The sequence below is a fragment of the Mustela lutreola genome, chromosome 16 (genome assembly GCF_030435805.1).
Source record: "Mustela lutreola isolate mMusLut2 chromosome 16, mMusLut2.pri, whole genome shotgun sequence".
NCBI lineage: Eukaryota > Metazoa > Chordata > Mammalia > Carnivora > Mustelidae > Mustela > Mustela lutreola.
Window position 1 is genome coordinate 46,859,850 of NC_081305.1, and position 21,527 is coordinate 46,881,376.

Here is a 21,527-nt window from a genome sequence, read left to right on the forward strand (position 1 = left end):
AAGGGGCATCAGGGCATGGGGGGACATCAACACATGGGAAGAGAACTGGCAGCCAGACTCACAGACACTACAGGGACGCAGGTGAGTTTGAGGCCAGAGGAACGGATCCTCCCAGAGACCATCAAGGGGAGCTGAGGACCACCAGTATGTCTGGTTGGCTCTAGGAATCCCTCACCATTCCTTGCAGACAAAGATCAACAGCTCCATCTGATAGATGAGAAAGCTGAGGCGGGGAGACACAGAGGCCTTGCAAGAGGCAGGACAGATATTGGGACTGGCAGACCCCAGCTGTGACTTCTTCCCCACACCAGACTGCCTCCCCACGGGGACAGAAGTGGGACAGGGCTCTGACCTAGGGGCCAGGAAACAGAGTAGCTGCCACTCCACCCCATCCCCCACCAGTATTTGCCCATCGGTCCCCAAACTCACAGCCGTGGGGCACCCCCTGCCTTAGGCACCAGCCACCTGGTGCTGCACGTAGACCCTTACCCTCATGGTGCTTCCATCCCCACTAGGGGTAAAATCGGGCCTCAGGGATCCTTGAGCTTTCCAGGTCGCCCCAGGCGGGCGGGGCGGCACCTACTCCTCTGCCAGGCCACCCCCAGTCCAGCCAGGCTCAGTGGCCTGGGGGTTGTGTTCTCAGGAAGTGTGGCGTGGGAGAGGGGCTGCGGGGTCCTCCGAAGTCTCCAGTAAGGTTGAATCCGGACAAAGGGAGAGTTGCCAGGACCTGTATGCGAGGGGGCCGGGCCCGGGACTCCGCGGGCTGCCGGCGCTGCCCCCTCCTCTGACGTGCTCAGGCCCAAGGGGGTACGTGAAGTCTCATCCATGGAATGAGGGGCTGGTTGTGGACGCAGCCTGAGGGGAGGCAAGGCAGCCCCAATCCAGAAGCTGAGGGCTCCCATATGGCCGGGTAGTCCAAGGGGCCGGCAATGGTGGCCGTGGCTCATAGGCCGGTCTCTTCCTGAAGGGCTGGCCATCTCTCTCGCACCTGCGAAGAGAGTAACAATGTCTCTCAAGGGCAGGGCTGCGCATGTGCTTCGGGAGGGAAAGAAGGGTTTGAGGTCCGCTTTTTCCGGCGCTGAGGATGAAGAGCTCTTTCTGTAGGCTCCAGAACCCAGTGTCAGGGCACGCGCTCCACACACCAACAGGGCAGCCTCCCCCCCACCACCACCACTGCACCCCGCCGGCAGTTGACTGTGTGCGCATGCGTGAGCCTCGAGACTCATCTGTCTCCCGCCTTTTCCCAGGCACGCGCCAGGCCCTATGCGGTCGCTCTCGGCGGCCGATCCGCGGCTTCGGGCTAGTGCGCAGGCGCCGAGCATTCTTCTTGCCCCCCGCCCTTCCACTCTCTTGGAAAGGTAGAAGGCGGAGAAAAGAACCCCGAGAAAGAGAGTAATAGGACATCTACGGCAGGAAGAAGGCGGGGCTTCCTTCTCCAACGGCTATCAGGCAGAGCCACGCCTCTAGTGCTGTCGCCCCTCCCCGGCATTGAATTGCCGGAGGACCTGGCCCACCCCCACCCCCAAAGGCGGGGGATCAGAGGCGCCCCTCTTTCCCCTTCCACCAGGCAGTCCGGGTCGCGTTCTAGGGGATCCCTACTTGGGAAGGTGAGTGGGAAAGCGAAGTTGAGAGCCAGCACTTGAGAAGAGCGAGGCTTCCCTTCTGGGACGACCCCCGCGGGACTCCCCGCTAGTCCTGTCCGAAGGACACTTTTCGCGGCCCTGGGGCTGCATTTTCGTTGGTCACGGGCCCTTTAAAGTGTGCGAGGGGGCGGGGCCAGGCTTTAGGCCCAGGGCGGGACCCGGCAGTGGAGTGCGGCCCGGATCGCTCAGGGGGCGGGACCCAGAGAAAAGCAAGCCCAGGATTGGATGGTATGGGGGCCCGGTGGTGGTGCGCCGCGAGGATTGGCTCTCCCGGCGAGGCCCGGCGACTGGAATCAGCCCCCGCGTGGGGATCGCCGAGAATTGATGGAGTCTGACTGGGGAAGCGGGGCAGCCAGGGCCGATGGGGCCCTGGCCTCGAAGAGGGCCAAAGAGGGTTCCAAGAGTCGTAGCCGTCGGCGGTGGCGAAAAAGCAAAACCAAAGGTGAGCGCCCGGGGGTCGGCTGCAGAACGGAAGGAACCCTGGACATCCTGCAGGGAACTGGGGACTAAGTGGACGGACCCACGGCCCCGAGAAGTGGGGCAGCCCGTGGGCTGGCCCAATGCCGCCCTGCGAAGGGGTGCGGGGATGATCCATTGTGAGAATGGGTGACGTGAGAGTGGAATATTACCCTCAGCCTAGAGACTACCAGATGTCCCAGTAGCGACTCGGGAACACGATCCTGAATGCGAGTCTCCAAAACTAGGGGTCCCTGTCCTGCTCCGTACTCGCTGTGTGACCGTGGGGTGATTCCTGGCCTCGGTCTTTCCTACCAGAAAAATGGTTCGAGAGCCGGTTTTCAGGGCCCCAGCACTCATGAGAGGATAGTAGAGAGGTTTAGAAACGGTTGCTCCAAGAGGAAGTTTTAGAGGGCATTCACTGTCAGGAAAAGGTAGGAGGAAGGGGTACCCCATAGTGGGAAGTGCCCCAGGCTCAAAACAGTATGACTCAAAACAGTCCATCCTCCTTCATTCAATCCATGTCTCAGTTCCTTGTCAGCCCACCTGCTTCAGCCCAGCATCATTGGGGTCTAACTTCCTTACCTCCCCCCATTCTTTTTTTTTTTTTAAAGATTCTATTTACTTATTTGACAGACAGAAATCACAAGTAGGCAGAGAGGCAGGCAGAGAGAGAGGGGGAAGCAGGCTCCCCGCTGAGCAGAGAGCCCAATGCGGGGCTCGATCCCAGGACCCAGGGTTCATGACCTGAGCCGAAGGCAGAGGCTTTAATCCACTGAGTCACCCAGGCTCCCCAACCCCCCATTCTTTTTAAAACTAGGGGCCCTGGGTAGCTTCAGACCACCACACCCACCCTGGCGCAAAGAAGGGAGGGCTGTCCACTGGGTTCCCAAGGTGTCACATTATTTACAGATCTCAGCAGACAGGAGAAAGACTGACAGACCAGCAGAGATGCTGCAAGCCCCAGGCAGGACAACACATTAAGTTCTTGCTAGGGATGAGTATTTGTGAAGCCAAGTGAGGACCTGTAGGAAGTTCCTGTGAAGGAAAGAAACTGACATAGCCCCCAGGCCCTAGAGACCCCAAGCCCATTGTTCTGTCTGCCTTAGGCAACATCATTAGCCAGAACGAGAGTTGGCTATACACAGGAATACAGGCACACAAGCACACCCACACAGACAGGCAGACAGGCTCCGAGCTCAGGCTGGGACCTGAGGGTATTCACTGTCACACTACCAGACACAGCCTCACGAGCAGGACAGTGTGCCCAGAGGCAGTAGAGACCAAAGTTAAAAACGTGGGTGTTGCTGGTGTGGCTCCTGGGGTTATAAGCTATGGTACACTGGGCAACAGGCTGCTTCTTTCCCTGTCTGAACTTTCTGAGCTGTAAAGTGGGCACAATGATCGGACTCCCTGGCTCGTAGGGCTGTTGTGAGGTTTGAATGAGTGTAGCACATTAGACACGGGCACACAGCATGACTGCCTGAGGGGCGGAGGTTATGATGACTGTTACTTCCCAGTAGGCAGTGAGTTCCCCTAAGAAGGGGCTGTGTCTGCCTTGTTTAGCCCACATTTTCATAGCCTCACATGCCGGGCACAGAGGCACTCAGATATTTATTGGATTAGTAAGTGAAGGAATGTATAAACTGTAACACCGGGATAATAATAATTGTACTGCCCTTAAGGCTGTCATGAGGACTCAGAATCCTATCAGGTGGGGTGCTTTGCACAGGGCTGAGCCAGTCCTACCCACCAACCCAAGGGCCCACCTACTCACAAAGACTCATTCCACTAAGCTCTGAGATCCACCAGTCATTTCCTGAGTTTCTGCCCTGGTGCCACGCCTCAGTAGGGTGAATCAGACCTTGCCCCAGCCCTCTAGGCTGGCTGCAGCAGTCCTAGTCGTCAGTTTGATCTTCCCAGGAACCAATGACTCTAACGTCATTATGATCACCCCATTTCCGAGATGACGACGCTGAGGCTCTGAGGGAGCAAGGTCACCAGGGCTTCTTTACCTGGCCAGTGAGGGCAGAGAGATGGCCAACCCAGCCTCCTGAGGGCAGGAGTGTGTGAATTCAAAACTGCTCTGCGCCCCCACCTTGATTGTGGATCCAGAAGGCTCCAGTCACACAGATTTGTTCACTGAACATTAACTTGTGTCAGGCCTAGACTCTTGGTGGTGAGGACAGACTCACACTGGAGGTATAAGTGAATCACATAATCCCACAAATCAAATATAATTGTTAACTGTGGCAAATACAAGAGAGAAAGTGCTAAGAAAATGAAAGAGGGAAGCTTCCCAGGAAGGTGACATTGGACCCAAGGATGAGCAAGTGTTGATGGCTGTGCAAGGGGGGCAGGGAGCCAAAGGAGACAGTGCGGGCAGAGACCTTGAGGCCCAAGGAAGTGGCTCATTACAACACAGAGGGAGCTCAGCAAGGGAGGGGAGGAAGAGGGGGCTGGGTGGGCAGGGGGCCCAGAGAGCACCTGGTTTGGAAGGTCATGTCCAGGATTGGGGGCTTTATCCTGAGAGCAAGGGTTGGGGGTGTTGCGGGGGTAGGAGTATGTGACTGGACTAAAGTTCTAGAAAAATCCTCTGGCTGCTACGTGGAAAAGAGATTGAAGGGGGCAAAATCAGAGACACATAAAAACTTAATACAATTATCTAGATGAGGGGTCACTAGAGGTGGGACAAGGGCCAGATTCCAGAGGCTTCTGCGGAGGCAGAGTGGGCAGAACTTTGTGATGCATTAGATGGTAGTGGGAAGTGGCCACACACACACACGGATGCACACAGATATGAGTATACATGTCCATAAACACACAGACACATGCCTGTGCAATCTCACAGGCCAAGAAGAACACACAGATACACTCACAGGGGCCACGACACATACATACACACAGGCCCTAAACATACAGAAAAACATACAAATGCACAGACTGGAAAAAAATGTCACCCACCCACAAACACAGGCCAGGTGAACATGAGGCATGACATGTTCCCACATACATACATACATCATGGGTGAGCCTCCAAAACACTCATACCTGACCACCCAGAAAGCAGCCAGCTGAGACGTGATGGAGAGGAGACACACACACACACACACACACACACACACACACACACAGCAGAAACACTGCAGAGACCCCCTGAGCCGCCCTCCTCAGCCCTGTGACCATGGGCGGTCCTGTCCTCCTCTGCATCTCACTTGTCTCTGCTGCCAGAAGGGGCGAGGACAGTCCCAGCCCCTGGGCTGCGGAGAGCACGAGATGAGTTACTGTGCCTGGCTCACAGGGTTGTCAGAACAGTGTTTGCCCTTTGAGGCAGACACACTCAGGGAGCAGGCTGCCCTCGCTGTCCCCCACCCAGCTTCTGCCCTGCAGGGCTCTCCCCTTCAGAAGCTCTCACCCCTCCCAGGCCTCAGAGCTGGCCCTTCCTCCTCCATCCTCGCTGAGCTGCCTTCCTTTCTCACCCTTGCTCAGTCCCCAGGGCCCAGAATCCAGCCTGGCTCCAGCTGTCCTGTGACTCTTTAGGGCAAAGGGCTGGCGCGAGGTGGCAGGACCCCTTGGTCCCACCTCTACCCCAGTTGTTACCCACGGGCCTTGGGTGCCTGCCTCTGCCCCAGTGCCCTCTGCCTGAGATTCTTGGCAAGTTTCTGGCAACCTCAATATCCCTTCCTCCCTCCTCCACCCAGCTCAGCCCCTGGGGAGCTGCCTAGAACAGGGTGGAAGGGCAGGGCCCTGGAATCATGACGGCCTGGGATTCAGCCTCTTCCTCGCCACTGCTCATCCCAGCCCATCCAGGCTCACCTGGTCACCAACCTCAGCACTGTCTCCAGAGGCGTCTATCTGTTCGTCTGGTTGTCTGCCCTGGGGAGGGGTGGTCCTCTCCCAAGCTCCCATTCACCTGCTTCTGCCCCCACTCTGACTCTTCACGCTTTCTTTCCATCTTGTCAGGTATTTGCTGAGTAACTTTTATGTTCCAGACCCCATGATGAGCCCTGAGGCCACCCCCTGCCCTAAGGGCATCATAATCCAAAAGAAAAGAAATGGGGGCACCTTGGCGGTGCGGTCTGTTAAGGGTCTGACTCATGGTTTTGGCTCAGGTCCAGATCTCAGGGTCATGAGATCAAGCCCTGCATCCCGGCTCCCCATTTAGCGGGGAATCTGATGGAGTCTGATGGAGGTTCTCTCTCCCTCTCCCTCTGCCCCTCCTGCTGTGCTTGCTCTCTCTCTCTCTCTCCAGCAAATAAATAAATAAATCTTAAAAAGGAAAAAAAAAAAAGAGAGACAGAGGATTCACCTATAGCCAAGCAGATGACCTCAGGGCCTCCCATTTGTGCAGACCCCTTCCAAAACCCTGTCCCTAAGTTTGTATTTGTGATTTTACACCTTTTTTTTTTTTTTTTTTTTTTTTTTTTTCCTAAAAAGAGCTTTACTTCTACACATACCAGCTTCACAGCTCCACGAAGTCTGGGTCTGTCCCTGGTGGGGAGACAAACAACAAACATGTAAATGAATGGGTCTAATTGCAAGTGTGTAAAATTCTAGGAAGAAATGCAAGTATGATGGCAGAGAGTAATGATAGGGGTGTGTGTCTTAGGTGGGGAGGAATAGTTAGAGAGGGCCTGTGTGTGGAGGGGAAGCCAAGGCCTAAAGGGTAAGAAAGAGCTGGCCAGGTAAGGAGTACATGGAATCACATCAGTAAGGTGTTTATTGGAGCCTCAGTTTCCCATATGTGAGGTGGGGATGACAGTCACAGCAGGATGGCCTGTGAAGGGTAAGTGGCATGTGCCCAGTGTGGGAACACCACACCGTAGGACACGTGGCTCAGAACCCCTAGCTGAGCTTGGCACCACCCTTAATAGGCTTTTTTTTTTTTTCCTAAAGATTTTTATTTATTTATTTGACAGAGGGAGATCACAAGTAGGCAGAGAGGCAGAGAGAGGGGGGGGAAGCAGGCTCCCCACCGAGCAGAGAGCCTGATGAGAGGCTCGATCCCAGGACCCTGGGATCATGACCTGAGCGGAAGGCAGAGGCTTAACCCACTGAGCCACCTAGGCGCTCCCCTTAATCGGCTTTTGTGCTCTGGGGAGGGACAGGCAGGGCTGACTCTCCCTCCCCGCCTACCACCACCAACAGCTGGGGCCGGCTGTGCCAGGGCCAGCATAGGGGACAGGACAGGAGCTGAGATCACTGGGCCTTTGCTCCCTGAAATCCACCCTGGGGAGAGGGAGGGCAGCTGGGCTTGGTGAAAAGAGACAGTTTGTTCAGAACAGAGGCTAAGATTCCTGGCTTCTAAGAGAGAAGAGGGTTGGCAGGCTAGATACCTGTTTCTAATTGTTGAGGGGGTTGAGTGTCTGGATGCCTGGATCCAAGGGAGGAAGGGGCTGGGGCCTGAACTCCTGGGTTCTAAGGCAGAGGAGCCTGGGACAAGGACTCCCATTTGAGCCGAGGCCTGGGAACCAGCAGAGGGGGAGGGGCGCTGGGCTCCCTGCTGTGTTTACAACACATGGTTTCCCTGTCCTTTCTGGGTGGGAGGTGGAGCCGGTGGCCACACCCAGGGCAGGCTCTGCTCCTCCCCGCTGGTTTATCGCCCCAGGCTTCTGCTGGCACCCGCCACTCTCAGCCCTAGCGGAGCCTGCAGCTCAGCCTGGGGGAGCTCAGAAGAGGTCTGGGAGGGGTGAGTGCACTGTCTGCTGAGAGACAGGGGTGGTAGAGCTTTAAAACCCCAGGGACTGCAAGGGAGGGGAGACACCTTCTCGGGGATGAGGCAGCAGCCAGGCAGGGTCCTTAGTGGGCTTCAGGAGGGAAGAGTCCCCTGAGCAGAGGGCACCATCTCCACCAAGGGAGTCAACGGCAGCTTGCCCAGGGCGTGGGTGACAGTACAGGGATCCCAGAGGGAAGATCACCAGGAACCCTGAAGTGTGGGAAGTCAGGCCTAGGCCAGGGCAAGTTTTTGAGGGCCATAGTCAGAGGCCCAGCTTCCAGAACCCTGGGAGGGAGACCAGCAGAAGTAAGGGCTCTGGACCCAGAGATCAGGGTTTGAATCCCGCGCTGCCACTATCAATGCAAGCTTCAGCTCCTTACTGAACACCTCGGAGCCTCAGTTTCTCCTGTAAAATGGGGATGCTACCCATAACAGTTGAAACAAAAATGGAGGCAGTCTGGTTCTCAGGGTGAGCAAGCACTAACGGAACAAACACATGGAAAAATCTTAGCACAGGTCTGGCACAGAGGGAGCTCAAGGCTAATGGCAGAGATGAAGGCGACTGTTCTAAGCAGGGGAATGGGGCTGGCCCGTGCGATCTAAGCCAAGTGGAGAGGCCCAAAGGCTGGGGGAACCAGCTGGGGAGCAGTGGGACCGACCGACCTGTGGGGATCCCACAGAGGAAAAGGGAGGCAGCTGGAGCTTGGAGGAGGTTCCACAGCCAGATTCAAGGGACCAGGAGGGGGACAGGACTGACTCCTCTGTTTTAAGTAAGGCTAGGATTATGAAATGGGTTCAGGAAGAGAATTAGGCTTGAGACCAGGGTCTGGCAACATCACCAGGTAGATGGGAATGGATGGGCTGAGAGCTGAGCTCTCCCAAATTCTGGTGGAGGGGATGGGCCTGTGGGTGGCACCTGGGGCCTGAGAGAGGGGGGACCTAGTTAGGCTCCACACCTCTCAGAGAACCTCAGAGTCCTGGCCCCCAGGAGAGCAAGCACCTGAATTCTTGGGTCCCTGGAAGGAAACAGAGGAGTGGGTAGACTCTGGGGTTGTAGGAGAGACGTGGAGCTAGGAATCCAAGAAGAGCCCCACATAGGAGATAGCAGGGAGAACGGGGGTCTAGGGTCCGGACTCTTGGGTCTGCAAAAGTAGGGGATGGGGCATTAGACTGCACCCTTGGCCTTAGCCTGCCTAACAGAGGCTCCCCGCTGGCCCACAGCCTCGCGGCTCACACACAGCATGGACCTGCGCACGATGACCCAGTCGCTGGTGACTCTGGCGGAGGACAACATGGCCTATTTCTCGAGCCAGGGCCCCGGGGAAACGGCACGGCGGCTATCGGGAGTCTTCGCGGGGATTCGGGAGCAGGCACTGGGGCTGGAGCCGGCCCTGGGCCGCCTGCTGAGCGTGGCACACCTCTTTGACCTGGACGCCGAGACGCCGGCCAATGGGTACCGCAGCCTCGTGCACACGGCCCGCTGCTGCCTGGCGCACCTACTGCACAAGTCCCGCTACGTGGCCTCCAACCGCCGCAGCATCTTCTTCCGCACCAGCCACAACCTGGCAGAGCTCGAGGCCTACCTGGTCGCCCTCACCCAGCTCCGGGCCCTAGCCTACTATGCCCAGGGCCTGCTGGCCACTAACCAGCCAGGGGGGCTCTTCTTTGAGGGTGAGGATGGGCTCATTGCTGAGTTCCTGCGCGAGTATGTCACTCTGCATAAGGGCTGCTTCTATGGCCGCTGTCTGGGCTTCCAGGTGAGCTCCCCCGGCCACAGCCCCACTCCTCTGGACTCAGAGTGAAGGTGCCCGGTGGGCCCCTACCTGGCCCCACAGCATGGTACAGTTGCCATAGTGGTCGGTTTGCCTGAACTCCCAGGATGGTAGACCTGGAAAGGGGAAGCCATCTAGGGCTCAGGCAGCTGCATGGGACGGGGTGGGGGGGGGGGGGGTCGGGGTCCTCAAACTTGTGGGGAAGGCCAAGGAGCACTTCCGAGTTGGTGACTACCAGGGGGACCTGGTGGTGGCCCCACTCCAGACACTCCCATGGGGGTACTGCTCACCTTAGCACTGAAAGGAAGGCAGCCTGGGAGCCTTTGGATTCTGAGCAAGTCATCTGGGGATTCAGAATTGGGGTGGGGGACGGGGTCCTGAGGCCTCAGAGCAGAGGTCCAGTGTACTCCTATGAGGTCAGTTCTAGGTGCCCCAGGCACATCAGGGAAGCCCCCCACAGGAGCATCTGAAGCTGTGTGACTCTGCAGCCCCTCAGATTCTCTCTGGGTCCCCCTAATCCCCCAGCCCAGATGGGCTTGGCAGTCTCTCAGCGTTCTTTCCCGCTTCCCCACGGAGCAGCCTGTCCTCACCAATCCAGCCTGGATGTTCCTGGGAACTTCCCTTCACCTAAACTGACCCCCAGCAAATATCGATCAGTCCAGCTGGGCCAGCTGGCTCCTCCCTGTGTCCCGGCCACGACCTTGGAGTCACGGGAGAGTGATCCTGGGGCCACCCAAGCCAGCACTCCAGGCAAAATGGCCAGGCACCGCTGTGCTCTCTGGCCCACTGGGCCCCTGGCCAGGGGCAAGGTCATGCCTGACAGCTCTTCTCTGAGGGCCCAGCAGCTATGCTACAGAACTGGCTTTGTCCTGTAAAATGTCAGCCCCCACAGGGCAGAAGCCTCTGCGCACCGCTAGCTAGCACCTCCTCCTGCCCATCCCCCACCCCCCACCCAAAGCCTAGTGCCTAGCTTGAAGTAGGATGTAGGCCTGCATTTGTTGAATGAACAAAAGAACCCTGCTGGCCCCATGCCCAGCTTCCTATGGCTTTTTTCCTCTGATCTTGTCTCCCCATTGTCTTTTCTTAGCTGCCTGCCTCCTCCCTCAGATGCGTCTCCCCATTTGGCTTTCTGCTGCAAGATCTCTGGCCCTGTCTCTGACCATCTCCTGTCTGTCTTCCTGCCACCCAGGAACTGGTCCCCATCCGTGCACCTGGCCTCATCTCTGTCCTCGATGACTTTCAGGAAATCTCTGCATCACCTTACTCCCAGCCCTCTATGGCTCCACCCACATCTGGAATACATCCACATTCCTCCATGAGCCCCCTCTTCTCTTACCTTGGCCACTGCCCCTCTCTCCTTATTCACTCTGCTCCAGCCACACAGTTTACCCCCACCAAGCACAGGCTGCCTCAGAGCCTTTGCACTTGCCATGTCCTCTGCAGGGCCCAGCCTTCCTTTGCTGCGTCTGGATCCCTCCTCCAGCACCCTCTGGATACCCATCTAAGTAGCCTGACCCCCTAGTCATCAGTCTGTGTCCCCTCCACCTACTGGTTTTTCAAAGCATTCCTTGACATTGAACATGCACCTTTATTTGCTTCCTGTTGCCTAGAGCAATGTGAGTAGGAGCTCACTAAATGTTTGCTGAATGACCACGCCTCCCCCCAAACCACATCTCTGCCCCTCACTCCTGCCTCCAGTCCCTCCTGGGCAGCAGGTGACCCAGCAGCGTCTCTCCACAGTTCACGCCTGCCATCCGGCCATTTCTGCAGACCATCTCCATCGGGCTGGTGTCCTTCGGGGAGCACTATAAGCGCAATGAAACAGGCCTTGGTGAGTTCCTGCCAGACCCTGCCTACAGCCCCACCTCCCTTCCTGTCCCTCCTCCTTCCATCTCCCCCCACTGGAGTCCCTGATACCCCTCCTGACCCCCAGGTGTGACTGCCAGCTCCCTCTTCACCAGCGGCCGCTTTGCCATCGACCCAGAACTGCGTGGGGCTGAGTTTGAGCGGATCATACAGAACCTAGATGTGCACTTCTGGAAATCCTTCTGGAATATCACTGAGATTGAGGTGCTATCGGTGAGCAGGGGGCCTGATGAAGACCCCACGGGTGTTACAAGATGGGCACACTGGGGCCCACAGACCCATCCCAGGCCACGTCAGGCCTCAGTGAGGCTCCAGGCTCAGGGACAGTGCGTGACGGAAAAGGTGAGGGTGGGGATCCGAGAGGAGACATGAGAGGCTGCAAGCAGCTCATCCCCAGCACCCCTCCTGTCTCCTCCCACCAGTCTCTAGCGAACATGACATCAGCTACCGTGAGGGTAAGCCGCCTCCTCAGTCTGCCACCAGAGGCCTTTGAAATGCCGCTGACTGCTGACCCCAAGTTCACGGTCACTATCTCGCCCCCCCTGGCCCACTCGGGCCCCGGGCCGGTCCTCGTCAGGCTCATCTCTTATGACCTGCGTGAAGGACAGGTAGGAGATAACAGCCAAGGAGCACTGACAGCCCCTTTACCTAGACGCCCTCCCACCTCCCACTTCTTACACCTGCTCCCTATGCCCATCCTGTGTCTCTGAGCACATCCCTTTGGTGGGGTGAGGCCCGGGCAGGCTGCCCCAGCCTCACCCACATCATCCTTCCTCATCCCCCCGCCCAGGACAGTGAGGAGCTCAGCAACCTGGTGAAGTCTGAGGGGCCCCGGAGCCTGGAGCTGCGGCCCCGCCCCCAGCAGGCACCCCGCGCACAGTCCCTGGTTGTGCACATCCACGGCGGTGGCTTCGTGGCCCAGACCTCCAAATCCCATGAGCCCTACCTCAAGAGCTGGGCCCAGGAGCTGGGTGTTCCCATCCTCTCCATCGACTACTCCCTGGCCCCCGAGGCTCCCTTCCCCCGGGCGCTGGAGGAGTGCTTCTACGCTTACTGCTGGGCTGTCAAACACTGTGCTCTCCTCGGTGAGCCCCCGCCCCTCGCTGTCACCCAGCGTCCTGGGTCCTGCCTGGTGAGCCCCCGCCCCTGCCTGTCACCCAGGGTCCTGCCACCACCCTCTACTGCGTAGGGAGAGAGCCATTTACCTGCTCAGGCCTCAGTCTTGCACCTGCTGCCTCCCCTCCCATCTCCTCCCACCCAGCTCTCTGCCACCTGTTCACCCCCTCCTGCCCCACTGCCCCCCGCTCTCCCCATCTAGCCCTGATACCCCACATGCCCTCGGACCTTTTCTTTCCTCCTCCTGTCTCTCCACCCGCCTGTCCTGCATGTCCAGCTCCCTGGCCCTCGCTCCAGCCCATTCTTCCAGCTCCTCTGACCTCCTTCTTCTGACATCTCCAGAGGCCCAGGACAAGGCAGGGGTGTGCCCCAGAGCACACGGATGTGGCTCTTTTGTATGGTCAGTTGAACCCTGCCCTTCCATCTCCAGGCCTCCGCTGCCCCTCCTTCCCGAAATGGGCCCTGTCTCTCCTTTCTCACCACCTGTCCCCCTTGCTTCTGACCTCCAGCCTCAAGCTCCTCAGAGCATGATCTCTACATCATCAAGTCTCCCTGATCCCCCGACTGCTGTCCCCCAAACCCCTCCCTCAGTTTACCAATCTCTAAAATTGCAGTTGGCTAGACCTTGGGGTTGGAGCCCCCATATCCTACCTCTGAGAGTCCATTGCTCCTGGCTCAGAGCTTGAATTCCTCCCTGCCAAGCTAACCAAGCCCTCTCCAACACCCCTCCAACCCAGGCTCAACAGGGGAACGGATATGCCTCGCAGGGGACAGCGCAGGTGGGAACCTCTGCTTCACTGTGTCCCTCCGGGCAGCAGCCTATGGGGTACGGGTGCCAGATGGCATCATGGCAGCTTACCCAGCCACAATGCTACAATCAACCGCCTCTCCCTCCCGCCTTCTGAGCATCATGGACCCCCTGCTGCCCCTCAGTGTGCTCACCAAGTGTGTCAGCGCCTACGCTGGTAAGACCACCACACACACAGCTGGGGGCCTGGGGAGGGCTTGGACGCCGGAGTCCTACAGGGACCGGGGCCAGCGCCCAGTCTCCCAGGGCTCGGGAAAGGAAATCAGAGACTCCTGGTCCCCACTGAAGCCATCAGACATTCTTGGGTCCCTGAGGGCACAGAGGCTTGACGTTGGCGAGTGCTGAGACTGGGCCTCAGCCCTCTGCACACACTCCACAGGTGGAGAGACAGAGGACCCCTCCAACTCGGACCAGAAGGCCCTGGGCATGATGGGGCTGGTGCGACGAGACACAGCCCTGCTCTTCCGGGACCTTCGCGTGGGCGCCTCCTCATGGCTCCACTCTTTCCTGGACTTGAGTGGGAACAAGTCCCACAGGAACTCAGTACCCACAGCAGGTGAGTGAAGCCCTCCCCTCACGCACCCATTCGAGGTAGAGAGCCCAGTCCACCAGAAGTCTTGGGGGGAGGTAAGAGGCTGTGTCCTGGAGTGCTCAGGGAATCGGAGATAACCTTCTGGCTCTAACCTTGTATTTATCCCTGGGGACTACCGCACAGCCTTGATTTTCCACAACGATCCACATCCTGGAATTTCCAGGACTTCCAGTCCACCAGGTCATCTCAGAACTTCCAGGAACTATAAGAGTTAGCCTTCCAAAGGTTGTTACGTGTGCTGATTTTCGATCCTGATAATGCCACTCAAATCTCTTGGGCCCTCAGAGGGGAGTCCAGCCCTCCTAGATTCTTCCCAGACTTTTAACAGAGACACATGGGGGTAATACCCCACTCCAGGGGCTGGCCTAGAAGCCTAAGGGCAAGGAGATCAGCAGACTGCACAGACCTCAGTCAGTGGAAGAGATTCCTAGCCTCAGGGCAGGTGGCAGGATCCTCATGCATCCAAAAATCACTAACATCCAGGGATCTATTTTTTTCCCACCATTTTTTTTTTAACATTTTAATGATCTTAAAGTACAGCCAACTCGTTTTCTATCTCCAGCACCCCAAAGTACTTTTTGAATAATAGCACGTGGTCAAAAGTAGATACCATTCCTATTCAGAAAATTATTCCAACCGAATGTGTCCTACTTTAAGATTTTTTTTTTTAAGATTTATTTATTTATTTTAGAGAGAGAGAGAACAAGCTGGGGGAGTGGGAGAGGGAGAAGCAGGTTTCCTGACGAGCAGGGAGCCCAATGCGAGGCTTGATCCCAGAACCCTGGGATCATGACCTGAGCCAAGGCAGGCACTTAATGACTGAGCCATCCAGGCGCCACTACTTTAACTTTTTAAATCTTAGGATATTCAAATGAATGCAAATACACACAAAAACAATTAAAAGGGATTTGAACCGTGGATCATTGAGCACTGGGGCTTTCCCTAAAGGTCAGAGGTGGCAAGTACAGCCCCTAGAGGCACACAGGCCAGTATAGCAACCTCAGGGGATGGGGGTCAGGGACCCAATCTGGGAGTCTTGCTTTGCTCCTCCATGAAATGAGTACAGTCAGGGGACCTGCCTCATGAGTTTGTTGTTAGGACTTCATGCAACTGTTTGTGCCGAGCACCCAGCACAAACCCAACACCCAGTAGGTGTTCCTAGCAGAAGCTGGCAGCCTGACAGGCTGCACCCCATGACTCCCATCACTGGTTCCGTGCCTGTGACCCTCTGGGTCATGAAGCACTTAGGCCGTTATTCTCCTATCGTCTTGCATCTTGCCTTCGAGGATTTATGTAGACAAAAAAGAAAAAGATCTGCAGAAGGCAGCGTCCTGGTGCGCTAGTGGTAAGCAGCACAGATCTGATTAAATCAGCCAAGGTAGGCATTCAACACCAGCCGAAGCCATCTCCGGCATCAGCAGGGCACTTCCCGGCTCACTCAAAGGGAAGGGATAAAACCAAAGCACACGAAGGAAATGTTGGGAACAGATCTTTGGGGCTGCAGGGTTGGGGCCCCTGAGAACCAGTTTCCCAAGACTCTTTAGCTCCCTGTGAACACGGCTTCCTTTCACACCGTGTGGGCCTGCTTGCTACTCCACTGTGGATACCCTGTGTCGAGCGGCCCTCACAGGCTAGCTGGGCCTCGTGCTGGGGTCGGGGAGGCCTACTACTACTACTAAGACATGAGGATAGTGTATGACCTCCCAATGGCGAGCCATGGCTCATCCCACTGAGTCCTCACCACCTCCTGTGAGATAAGGACTATTTTTATGCCCTCTTTGTGCAAAGGAGGAAACTGAGCACTCAGAGGTGAAGTGACTTGCATTTCACCATCCTGGTCACCACACACACAGCCCTCCACCTTGACTCCTTCCACCTCTCCCTTGGAGTTGCAGTCGGGGGGCACGTGGGGCTCCCCACCCATCCCCAAGGACACAGTCTGGGGGAACACGCAGCCTCCAGAGCCCTAGCACTCAGCTCCTCCTCCACAGGCCGCTGTCCTCCCCCTGACCCTTCCTTTCAGCCACTCACTCACCCAGCACACAAAGCCAGGCTGATGGGTGGCCCGGACTGGCCGCCTTACCCTGCCCCTTTTGCAGAACCCATGCGGCGCAGCGTGTCTGAGGCAGCCCTGGTCCAGCCCGAGGGCCCGCTGGGCACGGACTCCCTCAAGAGCCTGACACTACACGACCTGAGCCTAAAGGGCAGCTCGGACACGTCAAACACCCCAGAGCTGTCACTATCCGCGGAGACACTTGGCCCCCCCACGCCCTCGGACATCAACTTCTTCGTGGGCCCCGACGACGCGCCGGATGAGCTGAGCACCAAGGACAGAGGCTGTAGCGCAAGCGCCGCCTTCCCAGAGGGTTTCCACCCCAGGCGCTCCAGCCATAGCACCACCCGGATGCCCCTCTGCTCTTTGCCCATCGTCAAGAACCCCTTCATGTCGCCGCTGCTGGCTTCTGACAGCATGCTACAGAGCCTGCCACCCGTGCACATTGTGGTGAGCACCAGACTGGGATGATGCAGGGACAGGTGGACGCAGGTGCACCTGGGGAAGAGAGCCCCCAAGCGGGAGCCACAGAGGGGGAGGGGGTGGGGGGGAAGGGGGGAAGCCTGTCCAGGAACTAGGGCTGCCATTTCCTCTAGGGACAGTCGGGGAAGGGGAAAGAGGCAGTGGGTCTGGGGGGTGGGGGATGCCGGGCCGAGGCTCATTCTCCCACTCACCGGCCCCTCCCCTCGTTCCTCTGCCCCGTGCCCACCCCGCCGTCCCACAGGCGTGCGCGCTGGACCCCATGCTGGACGACTCGGTCATGTTCGCGCGGAGGCTGCGCGGCCTGGGCAAGCCCGTGACGCTGCGCGTGGTGGAGGACCTGCCGCACGGCTTCCTGAGTCTGGCGGCGCTGTGCCAAGAAACGCGGCAGGCGGCCGAGCAGTGCGTGGAGTGCATCCGCCTCATCCTCGCCCCGCCCGCCGCGCCGCGGGTCTGAGCCCTGGCCCCAGCCAGGAGGCGCAGGGAGATGGGGCTGCGGGGGGCGACACTAAAGGCCTCTTGTTCCCATTTCAGCCGGCCTCCGTGGTGAATGCGCCCCGGGTTGGGTGGCGGGGCCCCCCTGAGGGGCTCCGGGCTCCCTCGGACTGAGCGGGAGGGGCAGGCTGTGCCTTAAGGTGGGAGGACGGCCAGGGGTAGGGGTGGGGGCGGGGGTCCCAAGCCAAGACCCTGGCCTAAGGGGTGGGGGGCGCACACCAACTAGTCTCCGTGGACAGCTGGAGCTGCACTCCATCATTGCCTTCTACTGCTGCTGTGACCACCGCAGGGTGGGGGCCTGGCCCTACCTGGCAAGTCGGTTTGGTTTTATTCCTTTGTAAATAAAAGTATTTAATTAGTTTGGCCTCTTGCAAATAGTGTCGGGTGTCGCCCACCAGGGGGCAACATCAGGCTCTTGCTGGGATCTGAGAAGCCTGGCGGTAGAAAGCTGGGAGTCCAGCTTGTGGATCCTGAGGAAGGAGGGGACTGCAGGCCCGGATTCTTGGGTGCGGAGGGACTCGACACCCCTACTAACACACACCACCTTCAGACTTAATCCAGGTGGTGTGCCGAAGGGCTCTGGGTTCTCAGCTACTCCCCTTTGCAGACCCAGCCCCCGCACCCACCCAGAAAAGAAAACCCATACTTCCTAGAGAACTACAGCAAACTTAACAGGGAACCAGAAACAAAACTGGTCACCCCAAATACTGGAAGCCCAAGCTCTGCCCAGCTGTGACAGTCACTCAGTCCCTCAACCAAGACTCAGAGGTCTTGCCCTTTCGTACGCCCTGGGTTTAGAGCAGAGATAATTTCTTTTTTTTTTTTTAAGGTTTTATTTATTTATTTGAGAGAGAGACAGTGAGAGAGAGCATGAGTGAGGAGAAGGTCAGAGGGAGAAGCAGACTTCCCATGGAGCTGGGAGCCCGATGTGGGACTCGATCCCGGGACTCCGGGATCATGACCTGAGCCGAAGGCAGTTGTCCAACCAACTGAGCCACCCAGGCATCCCGAGCAGAGATAATTTCTATCCAGGGCAGGGGGGCGGGGAGAGTTGACAAAGAGACCCAGACACAGGCTGTCACAGTCCCCTCAGATTCCATTAGTGGTAGTCAAGGAGGGCTTCACAGAGGAGGTGATATGAGCTTGACCTTAAAGGAGAAGTGTTAAGTTTGCTAGGCAGAAGAAACATGCAAAGTTGTGAGAGCTACTGGGCAGTTATCAAAGTCTATCCCTGGCCAGAAGGTCAGGTGCAAAATGGGGAGTGGCCTAAGGGGCCTGGAGTGGTCAGCAAAAGCAGATCCTAAAGGGCTTGGAGTACAATCTGGGCTGTAACTGGAGGGCAATGGGAGCCACAGAAGGACTCTGAGCAGGGGAGGGACAGGATCAGACCCTGGGACATTGGGGGATGGACTGAAAGGGGCAAGTCCTGGAGGCAGAGAAAGCTGAGGACAGGGATGAGGGTAGGGAGTAGGAGTAGGAGCCGTAACTGAGGTTGAAGAGGACTTACTGAGGGTAGAGCAGATGGGGATGAAAATGGCACCCAGGCTAGCCACAGGAGCACATGGACAGTAAGACTGTCTTTACTCGAAAGAGGCTCTGGTGTGTACAAGGTAGGTGACAGTATGTTTTGCACATGGAGAGATCAAAAGGTCTTTGTGAGACCACCCAGGGGGACATCAAGGAAGCAGCAGGAGGCAGGAGAGCAGACTAGATGCTCACATCTGGCTGGAGCTAGATTCTTTCCAGGAAGAGTGGACAGATGGGATGAGCAGAGGGTCAGGACAGAGAGAGTCCTGAGGGCTCCCCAGGAAAGGGGTGGGCAGTAAAAAGGGAGTCAGTCCTGGAGGGTTCTAAGGTGGAGCTGGAGAGGGAAGAAGCTAAGCAGGAAACAAGAGAAGAGGACTTAAAGCAAAGGGGATTTCAGGTGAGAGGGAGTGGTCTGGGTGAAATGAGGATGGAAATATCCCCAACTTCAGCAGGGAGTGGGTGGGTCCTTGGTGACTTGTCCAGAGCCATTGCAGGGCCAGGGATGTGGGCAGCCAGACATGGAGGGCTGAGGAGGTAAGAGATTTGGCCAGTGAGTACCTCAAGTCTTCAGCTATGAACGGGGTAAGAAATAATTCAAGGGAGCTGGATGTAGTGTGTGTGTGTGTGTGTGTTTAGAGATGACAGAACATGTTTTAATGCTGCTGGGGAAGGAAGGGAGAGAGAGAGACTGAAGATGCAGAAGTACAAGAAAAGTTTCCTGAGCAGATGGGGCAGGGGGACCCTCACCACAGAGGCCCTCATTCAACCAATAAGTGACTTCTGAGCAAGGGCTGTGTGGGGGAGGGAACCATGGCCCAGAACTCTCCCTAAAGGTCCTATTCCCTCGTTGAGCTCATAGAACCCCTTGTTCATCTCCCCCAAAACAGTCAACCAGCCACCAACCTGCTCCTATTTCCTGTTCCCATCTCAGAGACAGCTCCTGTACGCCTGTAGCCTAGGCCAGAACTCTGGGTCTTGTCCTGGACAGCCCCACAGCCCATCAAGCCCCATATGCTATTGTTTCTACCTCCTGAACCCCTCTCTGCCTTATCCTCTTGGTCTCTGACCTAATCCACGCTTCATCTCCTGCCTGGGTATCTGCCCAAGCCACCTTCTGGGCTACTGGCATCCAGTCTCCTTCCTCCAATTCTGGCTGCAGCTCTGACCTGGTCTTTCCCTGCTCTAAACCCTTCCATGGCTCCCCACTACCACCCCGCTCCAGGACAAAGTCCGAGCTGCCAAACTGGCCTTGCCCACTTCTTCTTCCTCTTCCAGCCTTACAGGTACCCCACTGCAAGGACCTGACTGGCCTCCTTGGGCACCTACACACAGTAATATTCCCGCATGCTTTGCTTTCCCCGCTTATGAGGAAACATCCTCCAACACGCTCTTCTCCTTTGCTTGGTACTTGTACCCCTTCAGGATCCAGAGCCAATGTCCCCTCCTTCGGAAACCCTTTCCTGACCCAGTAAAGCTAAAAAGGATTCTCCTGTACTCCCCCACCTCGGCACACCCCTGCCCATCAACGTGTCCGTCCTCCCATCTGACCCGGGATCCTCGAGGGCAAGGCCTACGCCTGACTCGTCTTGGTCACCACTGTAGTCAGCCAGCACAAGGCCTAGCACACTGGAAGCCTCAGGAAACGTTTAAGTAATAGTGGCCGAGTGTGCGATGAGCCAGCAAGCGAGTAGCAACAGAAGGAAATGGGAAAGCCAGTGAGTGGGAGAGAGAATGAAGGCAGGAGAGACGGAACCGATGGGTACGCACACCAGGTAGGAGCAGCCGAGGATCAGGTTTAGGGTCAGAGGAATGAAATGGAGAGATGAACATCTGGGACTCAGTTTCTCCAACAAAGCTAAATGCTCGGTCCTCCGGGCTAAACGGACCCTCCGCCTTCAACCCCACCAAGCCTCGCCGTTTCCCCTCCGAACTATGTCCATAATACCTATACTGGGCCTGCAGGAAGGGGCTTACCGACTGCACCAGCAGAACCTGTTTCCCTCACCAGCAGCTCCAGCCTCCGCGGTGCGTCGAAGGAGTCCCACCCCACAGGTGCGCGGCCTATTGGTTGACTGGCAAAGACTAGTGGAGACTGGCGTCCTCCAGAGCCTATCGCCGCCCGACTTAGGCCATGGGCTCCGCCTACCACTCCCGCGAGTGGCCCACGGCGATAGGGGTGGAACGCCTATTGGCTGGAAGATAGTGTCTGACGTCATGGGTAGCTTATCACAGCCAGCCTCCGGAGGCCTGCCTCTGGCAGCGGAGGGCGTAGTGGGCTGCAGAAGCGCCCCGAAAGTGGGGTTTGGCTGCTCGCACTGCTCGCTGGCCACATCCTCGCGTCCCAAGGGAAAATGGGGACTTGAGAAGTCCGGACTCCTTGGTCCTGAGGGAGGAGGAATGGAGGAACCTAGACTTCAGGGTCTGAGGAACATCTGAATGAATGGTTGGCTCTTGAGGGAGGAGGGAGTTGGGAACCTGAAAGACTCATTGGTCTGCCCAGGGATGACGGATTTGAGGTTTAAGATTTTATGTGGCTATGTATGGGATTGAAGCCAGGCCTTGCCCCAGGCAAGAGTTCTGGGTCCCGCGAGGTGAGGCTTGGAATAGAGATGAAGAGGAGGCGGCTTAGGGGAAGCTCTGGCTTCTTTGTGCTTTTCCACCACCGCCTCCACCCCCCAAGGAACCTTGTCTGCCAGGGGCACCCAGAGCGTGAGGAGACTTGAAACTCACATGGAGACAAAGAGAAAAACATTGATACCAAGAGAGATTAAAATGTTAAAAACAATAATTATAAGAGAGCTCTCTCTTGCATGGCATGGACAGTGGCCCCGCTTCTATGCGAAGCATTTCGGTTAATTATCGCATGTCTTCCTCATTACAGTTCTAAGAGATCAGATTATTATAATCCCCATTTTACAAGTGAGAAAATTGATGCCCAGTGAGGAAGAATCAAGATGCAGATGTAAAGAAACAGGAAAGACACAAGACACAGATGGAGATAAA

The 21,527-nt window shown here is 57.0% G+C and overlaps 1 protein-coding gene and 1 long non-coding RNA gene across 2 annotated transcripts; one reads left to right on the forward strand and one right to left on the reverse strand.

Annotated features, from left to right (window-relative positions):
* Positions 1 to 1,696: 1,696 nt before the first annotated feature.
* On the forward strand, positions 1,697 to 17,372 carry LIPE (lipase E, hormone sensitive type). Its single transcript, XM_059151167.1, is given in 11 exon segments — positions 1,697 to 2,085; positions 9,037 to 9,572; positions 11,328 to 11,418; positions 11,521 to 11,666; positions 11,876 to 12,061; positions 12,244 to 12,538; positions 13,307 to 13,534; positions 13,757 to 13,933; positions 16,069 to 16,472; positions 16,747 to 16,944; positions 16,946 to 17,372. Coding segments are annotated over 11 exon segments (2,547 nt in total). The 5' UTR covers positions 1,697 to 1,868; the 3' UTR covers positions 17,015 to 17,372.
* LOC131817618 (uncharacterized) lies at positions 11,156 to 20,649 on the reverse strand. Its single transcript, XR_009348564.1, has 2 exons — positions 20,499 to 20,649; positions 11,156 to 11,392 (listed from the first exon to the last, which is right to left on the reverse strand). It is a non-coding gene; the product is annotated as an uncharacterized LOC131817618 (long non-coding RNA).
* Positions 20,650 to 21,527: the final 878 nt, after the last annotated feature.